This window comes from Malurus melanocephalus, unplaced genomic scaffold (genome assembly GCF_030028575.1).
Source record: "Malurus melanocephalus ecotype Western Australia unplaced genomic scaffold, MMel_1.1 scaffold_1129, whole genome shotgun sequence".
Lineage (NCBI taxonomy): Eukaryota > Metazoa > Chordata > Aves > Passeriformes > Maluridae > Malurus > Malurus melanocephalus.
In genome coordinates, this window is record NW_026624361.1 from 45058 (window position 1) to 64622 (window position 19565).

The 19565-nt window shown below is 43.2% G+C and overlaps 1 protein-coding gene across 1 annotated transcript; it reads right to left on the reverse strand.

Annotated features, from left to right (window-relative positions):
• Positions 1 to 1226: 1226 nt before the first annotated feature.
• SKA1 (spindle and kinetochore associated complex subunit 1) lies at positions 1227 to 18281 on the reverse strand. Its single transcript, XM_057387092.1, has 7 exons — positions 17987 to 18281; positions 16636 to 16739; positions 15844 to 15968; positions 14840 to 14931; positions 10695 to 10832; positions 6123 to 6292; positions 1227 to 2334 (listed from the first exon to the last, which is right to left on the reverse strand). The coding sequence occupies exons 2-7, from the start codon at positions 16733 to 16735 to the stop codon at positions 2186 to 2188; spliced, it is 774 nt and encodes a 257-aa protein (XP_057243075.1). The 5' UTR covers positions 16736 to 16739; positions 17987 to 18281; the 3' UTR covers positions 1227 to 2185.
• Positions 18282 to 19565: the final 1284 nt, after the last annotated feature.

Below are 19565 nucleotides of genomic sequence, written 5' to 3' on the forward strand. Positions count from 1 at the left end.
AAGGCGGTTTAACAGACCTTTCATCTCAGCCCAAGACATTTACCACATCAAGATTATCACCGACATTTCGGGCTGTGTTTATCTAGACCAGCCCAGGAGGCAACTTCGCTCACCAAATACATATTCAACCATTCCTCCYGCTCTTCACAGCTCCCGCTGTCCGGGGGCGGGGGCAGAGAGCCACAGGGGTGGAATCACAAACTGAGGAGAAAGGATTAGGGCTGTGGGAAGATTACGGCTCCCTTCCTGTACATCAGGCAATTAAATTTGTGTTGTCTCAGTTTTATTCCTTTGTTCTCAGAGGCCGATAGCTGGGGGCTGGCAGGGTGTGAGTGAGCGCTGGGAGCTGCACACTGGCTGTGTTTTTGGAGGGTTTTACATCAAACCATCTGGCAGGGCTGTCTCCAACACGGGCTGGTTCCCAGCGCTGCAGCCACTGTCTGCTGGTGAGTGACACAGGGAGCTCTGGCCAGGCAGAAAACCGTGACTATCCTGCAGCAAAAAAAAAAAAAAGTAATCTTTTGAGGCAGCTCCTGGAGCCGAAGGTTTTGTCCCCAAAATGCTTTGCAAACACCAAGAAGCTCCTCCAAGACATGAGACAGGTGCTCACCGAGCTCCTGGGACACTGGGGAATTGCTCTTTTTCAGCTCCCAGGTCAGTGGGAGCTTTTGGAGGAGGAAAATTGGAAGGGCACAGTAAGTGACCACAATCCATGGGCAGGCTTCCTTGGGAGAAGGAAAACATAATGTTAGGACAGGGAATTAAAATAATGAGCACATTTGTGAGAACCTGCCTGAGGGAAAATAGTTTAGAAAATAAAGGACGTCATAGTAACAGACTGAAAGCTGTTAACCAACATCTAATTAAGCAAAATCTGCAATCCCCACAACAAAACAAGAAAAGGAGAAAAAAAAATTCATGCAGCAATCAAGCTTACCCAGACCAAAACAAGCACTAAGAAAATAAAAATTAAAAAAACCTGTTCAGTGACATCTGAAGAGAAAAACCCTGTCAGGACTTTACAGAGAGTAGGTAAAACCGGGGTTATGTTATATGCTGTCAGGTTTTACTTTTTAAGAGCCATCAGAGGCTAAAGGCAATCTCTAGGGTCCTCAAATACATTCCAATAGAATGCAGAGAAGAGACTTCAGCATGGATCTCAGCATTCCAGAGCAAAAGACTGAAACCCAAAACCCCAAAATGCAGCCACCACAAACACACACACAGACACAAAGGGAATCTAATCTTTTTATTGACAAACTTCAAAGATCATTTGGGGTATTTTGCACATTAAATTTCATATTAATGCTGACAGGGTACAAGAGGAGACATTTTAGATGAGATATTACAATAAGAGAAGATATAGGTTCATGAAAGGAAAAGAACACAGCTTTTCTTATCAAGACAGTTTTTATTACTTGCAGAGTTTTTATTTATTGCAATAGATCCACTCTGAAACTTACTAAACTAATAAGTAATTTGAAAGCAACCCTCTATAATAAAAGCTGTAATAAAGACTTATGTAAYGAAAACAGGACAAGTTTGACCTATATTTTCATGATGTCAACATTTTCACTTGAAAAACCCCTACTGCTCTACTGTTTCAGGCCAGTCTGAGGATCTGAGGGGAAAATCCTGGCTGCATGAAATTCCAGAACCACATACTAACAGAACTACTGATCATCAGACTAGAAATCTTTAGACCACCTCAGATCTTTCTGTTCAAAAGATATAGAAAACTCCAGAACACAGTTAATATATGAAGAAAGATTAAGAAAATCTGGAAATTTTTATGAAAGTTTGGGATGCTGAAAAAAAAAAATCAAGTACTTCCTTTGAGTAGCTAGAGAGAGTCTTAAACACAGCCTCTAATTCATAAACACAAAAGGAGCAAGAGAACTATTAACATGCAGAGAACTTCACTTTCATGTGCTGACCTGAAAATGTGATTAAATCTGCCTGTGCCCAGTTGCCTTTCTGGTTTGGGCTTGTAATTTACCAAAAACGAGTAGTTCCCCATAACTTCTCGAAACAAAACCCAAATAAATACTTCAACGTCATTTTGTATTGTCACTGCTAGTTTAGGGTAGATGCCTGGAAACCACTGCCTGGCCCTCACTAGTGTCTTTGAGACAAGAACACAGGCAGCAGGTCCCTCTCCTGGGCAGGCAGGCAGGGCAGCTCGTTAGCAGATGACRTAGCGGATGAGCTTCGAGCTGCGAACCTCTCTCAGCCTCTGGCAGTGCCTCAGGATGTTGAGGATGCTGTGRAAGCGCTTATCCAGCTTCAGCTGAGTGAACTCCTTGATATCAGCCTCCACAATAAAAAACATGCCTGGAAAACAAACAACGATTTTGTTACAGAAGTGACTCCGCTGCAGGACATACCTGGCATTTCACAAGGAACAGCACAGCCTCTTCTTCATGATTCCACAACCTATAATTCATAATTCTACAWTCAGCAGTAGGATGGCCTCACACCATATCGGAAACTTTGTTCTAGTTGTAAAATTTATCATCAGAAAGAGAATTGCCAGCCTTCCMATGAAGTTCAGACACTCTCCATCATCCACAAGTTCTACTCCATGAGTTCTGTCTCCCAGCAGGCACTCAGGTTCTGGAATTAGCTCTTTGTCATAATAACAGAGCCCTGCACACATCAGAGCTATGCAGCCCACTTCTCCCTTGATTTATATCACATTTGGAGAAGCACAATTTGCCATTACTTAAGAAAATGCYAGAAAAAGACGAACCATTTGCAACAGCATTATCCCTGTGTCTCCAAGAAAATGGCACAGTGAGGTCCTGCATCAGAGCTGAGAGCCCACCCTYTCTTGTAGTTGATTAATTACTTCCATAAGCAAATAGTCATTAAAATTCAGGCTGCCCAGGGCAGTGGTGGAGTCACCATCCTTGGAARCATTCAAAAAACCTGKGAATGTGCCCCTTGATGACATGGTTTAGTGGTGAACGTGGTGCTGGGCTGGCAGTCGGAATTTGTATCTTGCAGGCGCTTTCCAACCTGTAGGACTCCTAAATGATGTTTAGCATCGTGCTTCCAAACCTAATGAGGAGGACACAAGAGTAGGGGTGTTCCAGCTTAGAAAAAGAAGATAACATTCGCTTTCTTTGTTGTCCTTAACATAGAGGCAGCGACATCTTAGAAAAGATGGAGCACCTCTCCTTCCTATTAAGTTATCAGAGAGTCCTCCCAGTTTAACAGGGAAGTAGCTGATCCAAGCTGAGCTGCCAGTAAAGAATTAAGGTCCAAGGATTATGAGGGTAGTATCTGCCAAAATCTTGCTTAGGCAGAGCTGAGAAATAACAGATTGTGTTTTCTCACAGCCAGGGCCACTCATGAGAGATGGTAACACATGTGTCTCACAGGGAGTAGAATCTGCAGAGACAGTAACTGTTGAAATCTAGAGATCCTTCCCCAGAGAGGAGCTATGCTGGAATCTCAGAACTTGTAATGSCACCAAATCCACACGCAGATCAGAAGCTGGGAGTTTGTTTATTAGGAAAAGAAAGAGCTGCATTACTGCTCAAAATGGAACTACTGCATGATAGAAACCATTTACTACTTCCAGTAACACCAGTACATCCAAAGAGTGTTGGGAAGCCAGGGATAATCTGCATGCTGCCTTCACAGTCTCTTTACATCTGGGGGAGCATCAGAACATCCTGAATTTTGATAAAACCAAGATTCATTCTTATGTTTGCCCAGAATCCAGGGTGACAACATTCAGCATAGCATGACCTTTTTTGTGAAGAAACCAGAGATGGATGAAGGGTAGTAGTTTGGTCCATGCACTGAACAACCAGCTAAACTCACTGAGCCACCTGAGTGCCTGGAAGTGACCCTGATAAATCAGACACCATCTTCTCTTATCTTGAAATCAGAGAAGAGGTCAGCTGGCAATCAGCCCAGGCTGAGAACCAGTGGGAATCCTAAGCAGAGAGACTCACAGTGGAGATTTAAGCAAACAAATCAATGAATGCAGAACATCATCCTGAGAAGAGCAATGGATAAAGACATTTAATCATTTTGTGCTGACCAGATAAGAACCATCTGACAGCGTGCCAGGCCTTTTCTCTGGACTTTCTAGATGATTAGTCACAATAAAACCTAAACAAAACCATCTACCATACAAATACACACACTCTATCAGTAGTGCTGAAAGTCCTTGTTTCCCAAATAAGCTCTCCAAGACAAACAAGAAATAAAGATTGTTTCTCAGGTATTTGGAAAAAATGAAGCACATCAATTTTTCATACTTCAATCCTCCAACTTTCTGACAGAGAACTCTGACCAGCTGCAGCTTTCTGAAGTTGCTAGAATGATTTCTTCATTGCAGCCAAGGTTAGTGTGGATCACGGTGCAGACTGAGCACTGTCCCTTCAAGTATTCAGCCTCTCCTCTACAACCATGGGCTCAAACTCATTACTACTCATATCCTGTTCCAAGGATAGGAACAGTTAAGCTAAAATTATGTTGCAAATTAAAGGTGATGAAGGCAGTATTTTAAGAAATCTCAGACAAATGTAAGTGTTCTTCAACTGAGGTAAAACACGCTTTAAGAGAAACCAAACCATCGCAGCCCAAATAAGAAGCCACACACATGTATTTATCCAGCTGCAAGTGTTTAGAAGGCTTTAAATAAAACCCTTTGCAACAATAACCTTTGTATGACCACTGAGACCCCACCTGTGTCCTGCCCTGGGACAGCAGCATGAGAAAGACCTGGAGCTGCTGCAGCCAGGCCAGAGGAGGGCACGGAGATGCTGCCAGGGCTGGAGCCCCTCTGCTCTKGAGCCAGGCTGGGAGAGCTGGGGGTGCTCACCTGGACAAGAGAAGGCTCCAGGGAGAGCTCAGAGCTCCTTTTGGGGCCTAAAGGGGCTCCAGGAGAGCTGGACAGGGACTGGGGACAAGGGCTGCAGGGACAGGACACAGGGAATGGCTTGGCAGTGSCAGAGGGCAGGGATGGATGGGATATTGGGAAGGAATTGCTGGCTGGGAGGGTGGGGAGGCCCTGGCACAGGGTGCCCAGAGCAGCTGTGGCTGCCCCTGGATCCCTGGAAATGTCCCTGCCCCCGCTATGGCAGGGGATGCAACGGGATGATCTTGAAGGCCACTTCCCACCCAAATCATTTCATGATTCTGTCTGTCTTACAGGTCTCAAAATAGAGTGCCAGCATGTCCATCAGATCAGAATTCCCTCCCTTCAGAATAGCTGCATTTAGAACCCAGAAGTCAATGATGTTATCACCATACTATAATATCCAGAGTCTTGAACAGCAACAAAACCAAAGAAAGGAAAGAAGAAAAAGTTGTAGTTTGTCATCAAGGCAAACTGAGTGCCCAGTGAACACTCAGGGCAGAAGTTCAAACATTTTGTCCCGGGCAAAAATTGAGAGATGGGCGCCATGGTGCTGTCAGAGAAAGCTCTTTTTTCTGTAGACACAAAGAGTTTGCTCCATTGTTTATGTCTGAACTTGGAAACATGAGGGCATTCTAAGGACATCACCAAGCTTGCCATGTGCAGTACACCCCTCCAGGAATAATTACATACTTGCTCTCGCGCAGGCCGAAAAGGAGATTTTAATATCAGAGATTTACCGTGCCACGTATTTTTTTTAAACTACCCTTTAAGTACAGCTTGCTTTTCAGTGGAAAGAATGATATTTTGATTGATTTTCACTCCCTCTTCATTTTTAAGAAGAGAAAACTTCTTAAGCTTATCAGACAGATCTGTCTCTTCCACAAAGGTATTGCAACACTATTAGCCAGATTGCCCAACTTCAGAACAAATTTTCAATAGTTCATGACCAATCAAGTTTAAAACCTGAAAATACATTTATGCGGTTTGGTTATCAAACTGTTGAGTTCAGAAAACTTAGTGATTGTAGTGATTCCCAACTAAATCTTTGTGCACTCAAAGTTTCTGCCACAACACAACATCAAAGACACAAGTTTTCAATGAAAACATTCAAAAGTGATCCAATCAGTATGGGAAACTGTTCAATCAAAAATACCGGAAAAAACACCAGTACTTTTATACCTCTCCTGCAACATCCAAGCATTATGAGTTCAGTATTAACAAAGGAAAAAAAACCTCAAACCTTTTGTATCCTTATTTTCTTCTTCCGTGAACCTGTGGTAGAGATTTCTGGCTGGTACACTCATAGATTTCAAAGGCTGATACATGATCTTGTACTTGCCCACCACGGCCTTGTTTATCTCTTGAACAACTGCATTAATCTGATCGTATGTTAGACGGCCCTTCATGTACCTATAAATAAAAAATAAGAATCAGTAACCAGAAAGTCACCAAGTTCCGTGTTTATTCTTCTCTTTTATTAGCCTTAACTGAACAAGCCATTCCTAGTTAGAGGCAGTTTCTTCTGCTTTGTGTTAATGAATACATGTAGTAGTTAATTCTGTTAATTTCCTTGCTTGTTTAAAAATCTTGAAGGTAAAAAGGCCATGACAGAACCTAAACAGAAAGAAAAAATATTAGAAAGTTGAATTAAGAAGCAGAATGCAGTCAGTGCTTAAGCTGTAAAAAGCTTTYCAAAATGGAATAAAAGTTGCTTTTATAGCGTACCACTTAAACTACAAACACAGAAAATTCAAGTAACTGCATAAAACAGCATGAAATGAAATGTCTGCCTAGGAGCACAATTTGGTTAATATTATCACCACAAATAACCTGTGTTTGATCATACAGCCATTTATTTGGAGCTTTTTGAAGAACTACTAGTTTTGTGTTGTCTTCTCTATTTGATTGTGCAGCCCACTGAGCTGTACAGATACAGTTCTGCACCACCAGCATCCATTTCTGAACTTTCAGAGCGTTTCATAATACTAGTACCAAAAGAATAAGATCTATTGATAACAGCCTAGAGGTACAGGAAGCACAGAAGATAAAGAACAAAGAGATGTGGAAATACTAGAACACTGGAATATCTGCAAGTAAGGCTATTCAGTATTTATAGATGTAAAGCCATGCCTTCAAGGAAAAGGAACTGTGCTGCAAACTGAGAAACCATTATATAAAAATGAAATCTGAAACTCAAATGACAAGCAGTAAGCTAAATACAACACAGACCCTCCCCAAAAATGGCAGTAAGAGCCAGGCCAGCCTTGCAACCTGAATTGTCCTGTGGCCTTCATTCAGTTGCTACAACAAACCAACCTGGCTGCTCCCATTTGGTTCAGTATCGGTTTGCAGATGTGAGGAAWGAGACAAGTGTCACAATTCATTTTAAGAATAAATGCAGGTGCCAGTAGAGCAGGTGGCTAAAAGCTGTGGGACAGCAAGTCTGAAAAGATCAGTGAACAGCAAATTCCTCCCTTGTTTTAATCTGAATAGACAAGCTCAATCTTTGGAGAACATACAAAGAATTTAAAGCAGAAGGACATAATCAATTACTAGTTCAGTATTCCAAACCAGAATCTGGGCAGGCATTCTACAATTGCCAATTAAAAAYAAGTGCTGTAAATTTCAACAGCAGCCAGCCCCTGCCACTAACAGGCCTGCAGGAGGTGTGTAAAAACTGGATTCAAAGCAATTACTATACCTCCAAAATGAGTTTGAAACTTGTTTGCTGCTAAGTCGCTTGTAGCCAGCTTTCAGCTTTGTTTATACTTCGATTAATTCAGTGTTGGAGGTGCAGCCATCCTGTAGTTATAAAAACGCTCTACATTGCACAGTAATGAAAGCAGCACTACCACCCCTGAAATGCAGCCACAGCACAAACACAGCCCGTAAGCATRGCAAGGCTTTGCCTGTGTGCATTAACTGCTGTTTATGGCTCTCTCTGCCTCCCGCGCCACAGGGGGATGCGCRGAGTGGGGAAGGCTAAGCCCAGAACTATAAAATACTTGTATTCAAGCTCCTGTGCTCCCACTGTCAACAKTGTACACACTAAATAAAGCCAAGGCAGCACCTCAGCTAAAGCTTAAACAGAGGGGCAGGACTGGGTTGCTAAACCTGAGTGCTCTTTGAGAAGCCCTCAGGCATCCAAGATGCTTCAATTTGAAACTAAACTGTCAAAACCAAATSGAATTTTTATCCTGTGCATAACTAAGTATCATAAAAACTCCAGCTGTCCACAGCCTTCTCATGGTTCTACCCAACCGTGGCTGGCAAACCTGTTAATGCTGACATTTATTTCAGTCTGTATGTACACTRAAATAAAAAAACAAAGTTTTTGAGAAGTTCCAAATTCAGGCATTTAATTTAGATTTAAAATAACTTTAAAATCTGCTTCACTATKCCAAATGCAATAAAATTCAGACCTCTTCTTTTAAATTAAAAAAAAAAAAGTGATCCAGTCAGTTTCTTTTTTTTAATCCACAGAAGCCCTTTTTCAAAGCATTTTTTACATAAGTATGAAAACCAGAGCAYAGTGGTTTTGGCTTCAGAGAAAAGAATAACATTGGTATATCACATATATACCACCCTAAAAGATATAAAGATCCTAATGGCCACGCCCTGCTCTCACCAAAACGCTTAGACTAAAAGAGCCATGTATTCTCCCAAGTCACCATCTCCTGAGACTTGAATTACAATGAATACAGATTCTAAAATACTTAAAGCAGGAAGAATCYTAGAAGACAGTAAGAATTGTACACACAGAATAAATCAAACATTTTCCTTTGCCTCAAAGTCAAAAGTTAACAAAGACAGGTACTGTGAAATGTTCTTTATCTTCCTCCAAAGAGCGCCTTCCTGCAATAGATTTGAAGGGTCAGATAATTTTCAAGTCTCTTATTGTGCAAAGTGTTSTGTTTGATCAAGGTGCTCCACGCCTGCCCCTTAGCACAGAATGGATTTTTGTTAAATACCTGCTGCCCAGTCCTAGGACTGTGAAGTCACTGAAGCCTCCTTTTAGGGGCCTGATGGTGTTAGGAATAAATTTTCCTTCACGTTCAGCACAAGCAGGTGAAAACAACCTCAGTTTTCCAGTTGCCTTCTCCCACCCCCASTACTTACCTGGAGAACTGGGCCCTTAACCAAATTGTCCTTCTAAGAGAATACATTCAGTGTAAGAAAATTTGGATTACAAATATTTGCTGCTTGATTTGGTCAATCAGTATGTGAAATCGCAAGTACTCCCTCAATCTTGTACTACAACATTGCCAGGCAACAGAAACACTGGTAGATTAATGGATCTATGTAAATTCATGTAAATTTTCCTCCACAGAACAAACATGCTTCTCCATCTGAATAAAATTAAACTATTTCTAGAGCTCTACCAGCACAGTCTAAGCTGCAACCTTTCCATAATGGGTGCCTTCCAACTCAGCTTATGCTGTGGTTTTGTGAATCTGTAATGAATAGGAAGAGGAACCATCTGGCCTCTGTCCCCATCCTCCATACCCATGAACAGCAGTGGAAAACCTTCCACTTTCAAGGATATCTTAGAATCCTTTAGTTTGGAAAAGCCCTCTGAGATCATTGAGCTCAACCTTTCCCCTAGCACTGACAAGGCCACCACTAACCCATGTCCCCCAAGTGTCACAACTACCTGTCTTGTGATGTGGAAGATCATACCCTTAACTGGAAGTTAAAACAATATTTGGCTGGAATGGTCTATGCCTATTTATCTTGCCAYAGCACAGATAAAGACCAAAAATTCCCATGCTCCAGCTTTATCCTCTCACAATTTTATCAGGAGAGAACTACCTCAGGGTGTAAATCCACAAAATACCTGAGGTGATCTGCAGAATAAAAATACCAGGTGCATGCTYTTCTAAGAAGTAACCAGAAGTCCTTTATCATTAGTTCAACATTCAGGATAGGGAAGAAAATGGACACAACTCACTTGAAAATTTTGAAAGTTATAGGAAAAATTATTGGAGAGCCTCAAGTAAAGTACAGACTCAAAAACAYATTTCTTATTGAAACAGGTACTGTCAGGGAACACAATGAATCTGGAGTCTCAATAACAATTTAGCCTTAGGCATCCAGAGAAWTTTTTTTCTTTTTGCAGAAATATTTACCCATGCCCCAAAAATGCCATTTAAGAAGTTATTTCTATATGGCAGACTTCAGACAAGGATATCCATTAATCAAGTCCTGATGTTAGGGGAAAATACGCACAGCTTTCTATTCCAGAAATCAGTGTAAAGTGGTTTTTTTTTTTGCTTTTAACAAGTCTGACTTTTTTTCCTGTCTCAAAAGTGATAAGTCAAGACTTGAAGTTTCCAGAAACCAATAGTTGGGTCATTGATAAATGATAAGCATCATTTATCATTATTTTTCCTTGTATAGGGAAGCAAACCTTTCATCTTTGGGATGGTGGCTTTTTTTTTTTTTTTTTTACTTTCATCTTTGGGATGGTGGCTTTTTTTTTTTTTTAATGTCAATTCCCAAAACAAGATGAGAATTCACCTGTTAGCTAATAAATCTCTGTTCATACAATTGCAGTGACTTTTGAAAGAAAAGGCTTGGCTTCTAACTGACCAATACCAACACAAAAAAGAACCCAATTAACTCTATTCATCCCCTTTTCAGGTTTGCTAGCATTGCATTTAAACTATTTGGAGATATTATCATGTTTCACCCTATGAAAAATTTGAAACCATCCCTGTCTGTTCAAGTTCTGCAAGAGGTCACTCTCCCAAATCTGTGTGTACCACCCAAACTGATATGCCAGGGTGTAAGGGAAGCCACGCTTACTTACGTAGGAACACTTTCAAACTCCTCTGTGGTTATTAGTGCTACTTCTTTAATGAGTTTTGTCTCTTTTGCAGGTTTCTTCACATGTTCRTTTTTTACAACCTTTTTCTGTTCTTCATGTTTCACAGTCGGCACCGCAATGCTGTAAAATGAAGGAATATTCAGTGTATAAATAGCAGAWAAGTAGTAAAGAGAATTACATTGCACTATCAAGTCTGCTTAGTCACGGACCTAAGTTCCAGCCCATCTGTTAGGTTGGATGAACACAATTAATGATATTTCACAAAAGAAACATCAATAAAGCAAGCCTACTCTGTTTCAAACCATCTCCTTCAGCTGACTTCWGCACAGCTCTTGGTTTCTCTGCTACAGAGGCTGCTAGCAGGTGAGTTGGAAGCAGTCCAAGTGCAGCATGGCGCAGCTCAGAATTCAATGTACCCTTACATTTCACACAACACAAGGCCTGGCTTTTTATCAGATAAAACACAGCACAGAGCTGCAGCCTTAACGGGCAGATTTGAAATACTTCACAGCTCTTTGAAACAGGTTCAAATCTTGGGAAGCCTGACTCATCCATTAAACTTCTGAAGCAAAGAAATTCAACACCATCGAGCAGACTTGGATTTTTTGTAATACTTTCAAATTTTTTTTTCAGGCAAGATTGCAAAGGTCAAAGAATTTCCTGATTTATTCCTGATTATTAGAGCATTATTTTCATAAATTCACTCTTCCTCTAAGCCTTTAGCTTAGAGCCCAAGAGATCTGCCAGACACCCACCTAGCTGCTCCTCAGCAGAACAGCAAAGACGGTGCATATATAAATCCACTGTCATCAGAACACATGAACATTATTGGGATGTGCAACAGAACTAACTGAAGCAGTACAGAGCTGACCCGGTACAAGGAACTGATCCTCTGCTTGGGTCTGACTTTCCCACAAGAGATCCTTGCTGGACATGGGGTCCCAGGACAGTGAATGGCACAGCAGTGTCCCATCTGTCAACCCCAGGGACAAGAATTTGAAGCGTCATTTGATGTGACACTGCCAAGCACAGTGTCCCATCCCCRAGGAAGACAAGTGCCATGGAGAGGACACCGAGTGCCACCTGCTGGGCTCCYGCATTGCCTGGTTGGTGACACAGGGACAGGAGCAGCTCTGCTCTGCACTATGATACAACACAGAGCCCTTCTGAAACCCAGGACATCTGCAGTGAAACTTATTTAGATGTCATCATCTGGAAAACATCTGTTTGCATCTGAGCAACAACAACAAAACAAATCCTGGCACTCTGCAGTTCGCAGGGAATGTCAGCAATGGGAAGGGGATGGAGAACGGATTTTGGGTGGTGGTAGAGGTGGGTTTGGAATGAAAGAATAAACACAAGAACCAAGGGAAGCAAGTTCATATCTTAAAACTTCATTCCTCTCTGCCTACTGCTCTCTATCACACTGCAACCTTTTCTAGATGATTCCCCACCTCCAGTCACCCCTCCTTTGTGTTTCCACCCACTCCCTTGCCCCTACGCTCCTGCAGTGACGTGCTACAGACACAGTTCGCTGACTGGAACCATGAAAAAAAAASCCCTGACATTTGTTTAGAAAATCTGGCTCTGGTGGAATGAGAAACTCTAAACAAACAGGTGGGTACAAAGAGCTTGAGAGATACTGAACTTTTTTTTAATTTCAGTGAGATTCCTCTAGTAAACAAGAGCAGAAAACCCAAGAATATAGGYGAGAAACAATAGCTAAAGCCACGAATTGTTCAGTTTCTTTGTGTGGGTGTTTCCATTCTCCTAGGGATTTTAAGGCCTGTCTCACTGACGCCTGATGATTTTTGCTTTTCCTTTTTACACTTTCTGTACCCTCTATGCATCCGCCTRTACCCCTTAGCYCACATGCTTGTAATTCCTGAAGCCTGATATTCCASCTTAGTTTAGGAGTTCTGCTGGGCAGAGGGACCAAACACCCTGAGGAAGGGATCAGCGTGCCCTGTACKATCTTAAACCCAAGCTCCAKCYTTGGGCAAAGCCTTCTCTCTGGAACATCTTGTGTAAACTGGGCTCTGGCCTCATCTGAGGAAGGATTCATTAGAATAGGGGGACATTGYTGCATCTGTTAAATTTCTWATTGGGGAATCCTAGATAATAYRCTAATTCCTGAAATCTATAAAACTTGKAYCCGTGCTATACCTRTGTGTGCATTCTGCCATCAAGTTGTGCACCKGGGATCCCAAATMCYRAGGTAAAACCCTTTTTATSCCCTTAACCRTGTCTGTGTCATTATTAAAAAMTGGCYTTTCAAGGCAACATCACCAGCATTCAAGTGTTCCTCTGCTTTCTGCATCATCTCACAAAATTCACTCAACAGCCCATCAGTACTCACAGCSCCACASATCTGGGGATACTGGTKAATAGAAATASAGGCTCAGTGCAGGAAAGCTTGGGRAAGAAGCCTGAAAATATATTTACAGATACAGTGGATTTTGAACAATCAAATTCCATCTTGTACTCCTTGACCCTCCATTGCACAACACAGTGAACACCAAAGAGTGACTAAATAGGGACAAAAGCAGAAAGTCTGCTTTAACAAGTGGCATCATCATACAATGTACTATTACTCAAAAAAAATCAACAGCAAACTGATGGAACAGCAGCTGTGATCCGGCASAGCACAATCTGTAGAAAATTATCTTAAAGGTTTTGTTGGTTTTACATATTGTAGCTCTCTCTAGAAAAGGAAGAACCAGCTAAAGTCATATCACAATTAACTTTGTGATCACAAGCAGGACAAGATTGTAAGGGAAACCAACAAACCAAGATTGTAAGGGAAACCAATCAGAGGTGGCAAAAATCACAAAACAAGCCTCATCTGCATCTAAACAATTTCTAGGGGGAAAACAATTTCTAACACAAACTTATGACAAAGGATTTCCTAAATTAATGAAATTACGACAGGAAAGGACAATTCAAGTGGTAATTCCTCAAGAACTTCAGTTYTTCCACACACACATACAAAGCAACATCTAGACTGAAAAGGAACAAGACACCTCTAGAGATATTTTGAGAGGCTGTTTCCTAAACTGAGGGTCCATGTCTAAAGGGTGGCAATAAGAAAAAAGCTTCTGTACAAGTCATGCCTTCACCAGCTACGAGTAGTTTCAATACAATACCTATACCAATGACAATACTGTTACACACCAATTAAAATCACAGTACATTTTTCTCTTCTGGAACCCTATTTCCACATGTTTAACATTTTACTCTGCTGGAATTATGTCTGTCATGTTTTGAGGCTGAGGCTTCTCTGGCACTAGGAATCGAATCAAGTAAAGCCGTAAATTCAGGGCACATATTGGAAGTGTTGAATTTAAACTAATGTATTGCCTTCTGACAAGCTATGAGCTGGGAAAGAAGTTCTGGGATYGCCATATACTACGATTCTGGAAGTGACCCCCACCTGGCATACATCACTTCAGAATAAAAAGCAGCTTCCAACAGGCCAGAGAAAGAGATGACAAACTCAGTCAGTTAAAATGTCTTAGAAGCCTTTTGAGTAACAGATGTTACTTCACATACTTGTCATTCTCACACACTTGAGCTACTTGACTTTGAAAAGCTTCTTACCACAGGCTTTTCCAAGGCTAGGGGGTATCATAGCTAGCTAAAATAAATATGAGGTTGCTGTAGGGAAAAGAGAACAAAAGTACCATAATTCAAAATCTCACAAAAAGATGATTGAGTTAGAGGATTTTTTAAGTTCTATTTGGAAGAGCACGGGTGAACTTCATTTCTAGTGAAGTGACCAATATTTAGGTCACTCACCCTTTAATCCATAGGCATTGCAGTTACAAAATCAGTGTGTTTGTGATTCTAAAGCAATGGATGCTCAGTCTCAGAGAAGCACTTGATTTCTACTACATCACTCCTACCCCTGGAAGCTCCCATTGGAACAACYTGGTTATTTTATAGATTTGACCTGAGAGATTTGTAGCACAAGCCTGGACAAGCCAAACTCCAGAATCAATACACACAACCATCTTGGTTCCCAAAATTTCACAGTTAACRTGGAATGAAAGGAGCACAGCTCCACAACRCTGAAGCTGRRCCCTGCCYRGAGCAGCCTGAGTCCTCCAGGTTTATGTACCACATACCAGTTCTGAGTTGGTTTAGGCAGATAGGGTGGAATGTGTTCAAGGAGGTGCTGTGCTTCATTTTGATCTCTCTCAGCAGCCTTCTGCATCTCCTGAAATTAATATGAGACTATGTCAGAGACCTGAAACTACTAACATAAAGCAAGTAAAATTAGGGCAATACTAAATTAATTTTCAGCTTTATTAAGAGGTGTCCTTTACTCTCCATCATCATCTTTACCTCCTTACCCCATAATTTCCCCACAGAAACTAGCAAAGATAAAAAGCAAGGAGTGTCTGTTCTTGCCCTTAGAATGTCAGAGAAATTTGGGCAGGCAAAAGGAAATTTAGTGACACACCCTCATCAAGGTCTGGTYAGGGGAATGGTGGTGTGTAGCAAAGGTACTACAGTAAACTCACATTCCCCAAACAACTCTTCTACAAAAGACTTATCAAATGAAGGCACTGCAAACACACACTAGAACCATGGATATACTTTTTGCAGCCATTGRAAAGATGTGGAAGTAGAATGGCTCTTTAGATCACAGTATTCTGATAAAGACATGTTTTCAAGACCAATGAGAAAGACATGCTTTTAAAGGCCTTAAGMTGAAGGAAAGTAGACTGAGATTAGATWTTAGGAATAAATCCTTCACCCTGAGGGTGGTGAGGCCCTGGCACAGGTTGCCYAGARGAGTKTCCAAGGCCGGGTTTGATGGGGCTTGGAGCACCCTAGGATAGTGGAAGGTGTCAATCCCCAGGGCACGAGCTTTAAGGTCCCTTCCAACCCAATCATTCTACAATTCTATGATTCTATGTAWAAGCTTTGAAAAATACAATTTTTAACATTTATTATGCTGAAGAACTACTTAACAAATTATCAGCAAGCCTGTTCCAAGCCCCACTTTCTCTTGTAAGCACATGCATCCAAACATCACCAAGGATCTAGGAAAGAAAACCCCTACAAACACATCAAAGATTTCTTTGAATCAGTATTTTATGAACAGAGAAAGAAAAAACATTACTTTTAGCAAATTTTTCAGTTTTTCTTGCTCTTTAATTTCAGTTTCCATTTTATTCAGGAGTTCATGCACAATGATCACCTCATTCCCTATTTTCTGGAATATAGATTTGCGGCATTGGTCTTCACCTGTCAAAGAGAAAATATTAAGCCACAAAATCTACAAGAAAAAAATACAAAATCTGATATTCTTCCCCTTCATAAGCAGTGGTTATCTAAYTCTCTGCTCTCCAGCCACCATATCCATCCAGAAGCAGAACCTCAAACTGCCARCCTTGTACTCCGCACTGCCAACAGAGTTCATGGAATCATTGTTTGGAAGTCTTCTAAGACCAGGTCCAACTATTCCCTCAGAGCACTGCCAAGGCCACTATTCACTTGTGYCCCAGATGTCACAACCACCTTGTTTTTAAATCCCTCCAGGGATGGGCACTCCAAACCTCCCTGGGCAGCCCCTTCAAGGCCTGGCCACCTTTTCCATGGAGAAATTCCTCCTCATGTCCCCCCTGCCCTGCCCCAGCCCAGCCTGAGGCCGTTCCCTCTCCTCCTGTCCCTGTTCCCTGGAGCAGAGCCCGACCCCCCCGGCTGTCCCCTCCTGTCAGGGAGTTGTGCAGAGCCACAAGGTCCCCCSDGAKCCYCCTTTGCTCCAGGCTGAGCCCCTTTCCCAGCTCCCTCAGCCGCTCCTGGGGCTCCAGACCCTTCCCCAGCTCCGTTCCCTGCCCTGGACACACTCCAGCCCCTCRATGTCCCTCTYGGAGTGAAGTGCAAACCAAACCCCCCTGTTTCTCCTGTTTACCTATGTCTCTTAATAGGAGRAACTTTTTAATATTTGAAATCTTCGCATTGATGTGGAAGCATAAATCTTCCAGGTCTGAGGACGCCATATCCTTCATCATCACGCTGAGGGGGAACAAAAATGAAGGCATGAAGTTAACRAAGACCCAAGTTGCAAAAACTGTGACAAAAGTAGAATTTTTAGAAGGATCSATATCTATCAAAGAAGCAAAGAGAATCTAAAAAAAATCAGTAAATCAAGTAATTTCCTTTTATCTTACTGAACTGAAGGCAGGAAGGCAAGCATAAAGTGACTGGCTCTAGACAAGCCAATAAATTTCCCAGAACTCTGGAGATAAAGGCAGTGTCATATCAGTGGAGTGATTCTTCATGAGACCAGAAGCATCCTTATTATAATGCCTGATGATTTTTGCTTTTCCTTTTTACACTTTCTGTACCCTCTTATGCATCTGCCTGTACCCCTTAGCCCGCATGCTTGTAATTCCTGAAGCCTGATATTCCAGCTTAGTTTAGGAGTGCTGCTGGGCAGAGGGACCAAACATCCTTAGGAAGGAGTCAGCGTGCCCTGTGCTATCTTAAACCCGAGCTACAGCTTTGGGTGAAGCCTTCTGTCCAGAACATCTTGTGTAAACTGGGCTCTGCCCTCATCCAGGGTGGGATTCATTAGAATAGGGGGACATTACTACATTTGTTAAGTTTCTTATTGGAAAATCCTAGATAGATATGCTAATTCCTGAAATCTATAAAACTTGGACCCGTGCTATACATGTGTGTGCATTCTGCCATCCAAGTTGTGCACCTGGGATCCCAAATACCGAGGTAAAACCCTTTGTATCCCCTTAACCATGTCTGTGTCATTATTAAAAACTGGCCTTTCAAGGCAACAATTACACTGAAGTATCTATTTGTTAGTATAACTACTGCAAATTCAAGAAATAGCTGGTTTATATAAGGCAGATTTAGAAGGCTCTCTCAGGGAGATTACATCAGATGACCGATGTTTAAAGACATGTGTGTAATTAAGCAAAATAAGAGAAGTGAAACCAGAGTTAATAGAGGAGTCTAGAGGCAGCAAAAAGAGCTTTATATATCGACTGCCTATGGTCTGTAATAATAAATTTACTAACCCCACCATAGACAAGAATTGATGCTAAAAAAGGTTATAAAACGTGACAAACCCCCAGCACTCAACACCATAACCCGGTACTGCGCGCTCGCAYAGCTCCCTCCGGCGGCTCACACCTGGAAACTTTTTTAAAAAGTTTTTGTTTCGCTTTTGGCTTAAAATACTATCAACCACCGCACTTATTAAATCCATTCTTAGACACTGCCGCTTTGCCTACCCTCCWTACCTCCGAGGAACCAGGGCAATCCGAGGACAGGGATACCCTGAAGGGATCGACGTCACCCGCTGCGCGCGGCGGCAGTGCCCGCTTCTCCTCAGGTTTTATMGGACGCACCGCGAGTGTCTCCCCGTTCCGGTCCCACTCTCTGAGCCGCGGGGGCCGGAGCCGCTCGACCGGGGCAGGAGGACGCTGGGCCGGGAAAGGAGGAGGGCGCGGCTCCCGGGGCCCAGCTCGAGCTCCGTTCGAATCCGCCGCGCTCGGGCGGGCGCTGGGGAGGGCGGAGCGCGCCTGCGCACTGAGGGGAGAGCGAGGGACGGGCGGAAAGGGCGGAGCGGAGGCATCGCTGAGGAGAAACAGGGCGGAACGGGCGGGAGTCGGGGAGCTGAGGGGAGGGCGTGGGGGGCATACGGCGTGGCGCTGAACGAGTGAGAGTCGGGACCATCTCCCAGACAGCCAGTGATAGGACAAGGGGRCGTGGTTCAAGCTGCGGCGGAGGTGGGCCAGGTTGGACATCAGGAGGAATTTCTTGATGGAAAGGGCGTTCAGGTACTGGGAGGGAGTGTCCGGGGAGGTGGTGTGGTCCACATCGCTGGAGGTGTCCAAGGAACGCCTGGACAYGGCAGTCAGTGCTCTGGTCTGGGTGACAAAGTGGTGATCAAAGGTTGGACTCGGTCTTGGACATCTSTTCCAACCTTTGACTGTAATTCTGTGGAGGGAGCGGAAGGGCCGAAGGCGGGAGCTGAGGGGAGCACGAGTGCTGAGGGTGTTGTCGACTGTAGGAGCTTTATGAACACAGACAGAGGTCACCTTAGAAAGAAGACATTGTTTATTCAGTGCACCGTACAAGGTGGACGTACCTACAAATCAACCCCATCAAGGATAAAAAGTTACATCTATTCTACAGTAAAATTCACGTGAACACGCCCACTTACTACACATTCTCCGCCCACTTGCAGCACATTTATTTAGGTGATGTAATTCTAACGCACGGCTTGAAACACAAGTTCTTCACTAAGCAAACTTCTCTTGTGCAAATAATTTAACATACGTTTACAAAAGGCGAAGAAAAAACTAAAAGACATCAAAGACGACAGGAGGGGGACGGAGAAGGAAGGGAAGGGCGTCAGGCGGAGCAGAGCTGAGGGAAGCGGGACAGAAAGGGCAGGAGCGGGGAAGGATGGCGGAATCACTGAGAGGAGCGGGAAGGGAAGGGGAGGCGGGATCGCCGAGGAGAACTGGACGGGAAGGGAGACGGGAAGGAAGGCGGGATTGCTGAGGCGAGCTGGGCGGGAAGAAAGGCGGGATCTGTAAGGGGAGCTGGGCGGGAAGGAAGGCGGGATCTGTGAGGGGAGCTGGGCGGGAAGGAAGGCGGGATCGGTGAGGGAAGCTGGGCGGGAAGGAAGGCGGGATCGGTGAGGGAAGCTGGGTGGGAAGGAAGGCGGGATTGGTGAGGGAAAAGCTGGGCGGGAAGGAAGGCGGGATCTGTGAAGGAAAAGCTGGGCGGGAAGGAAGGCGGGATTGGTGAGGGAAAAGCTGGGCGGGAAGGAAGGCGGGATCTGTGAGGGAAAAGCTGGGCGGGAAGGAA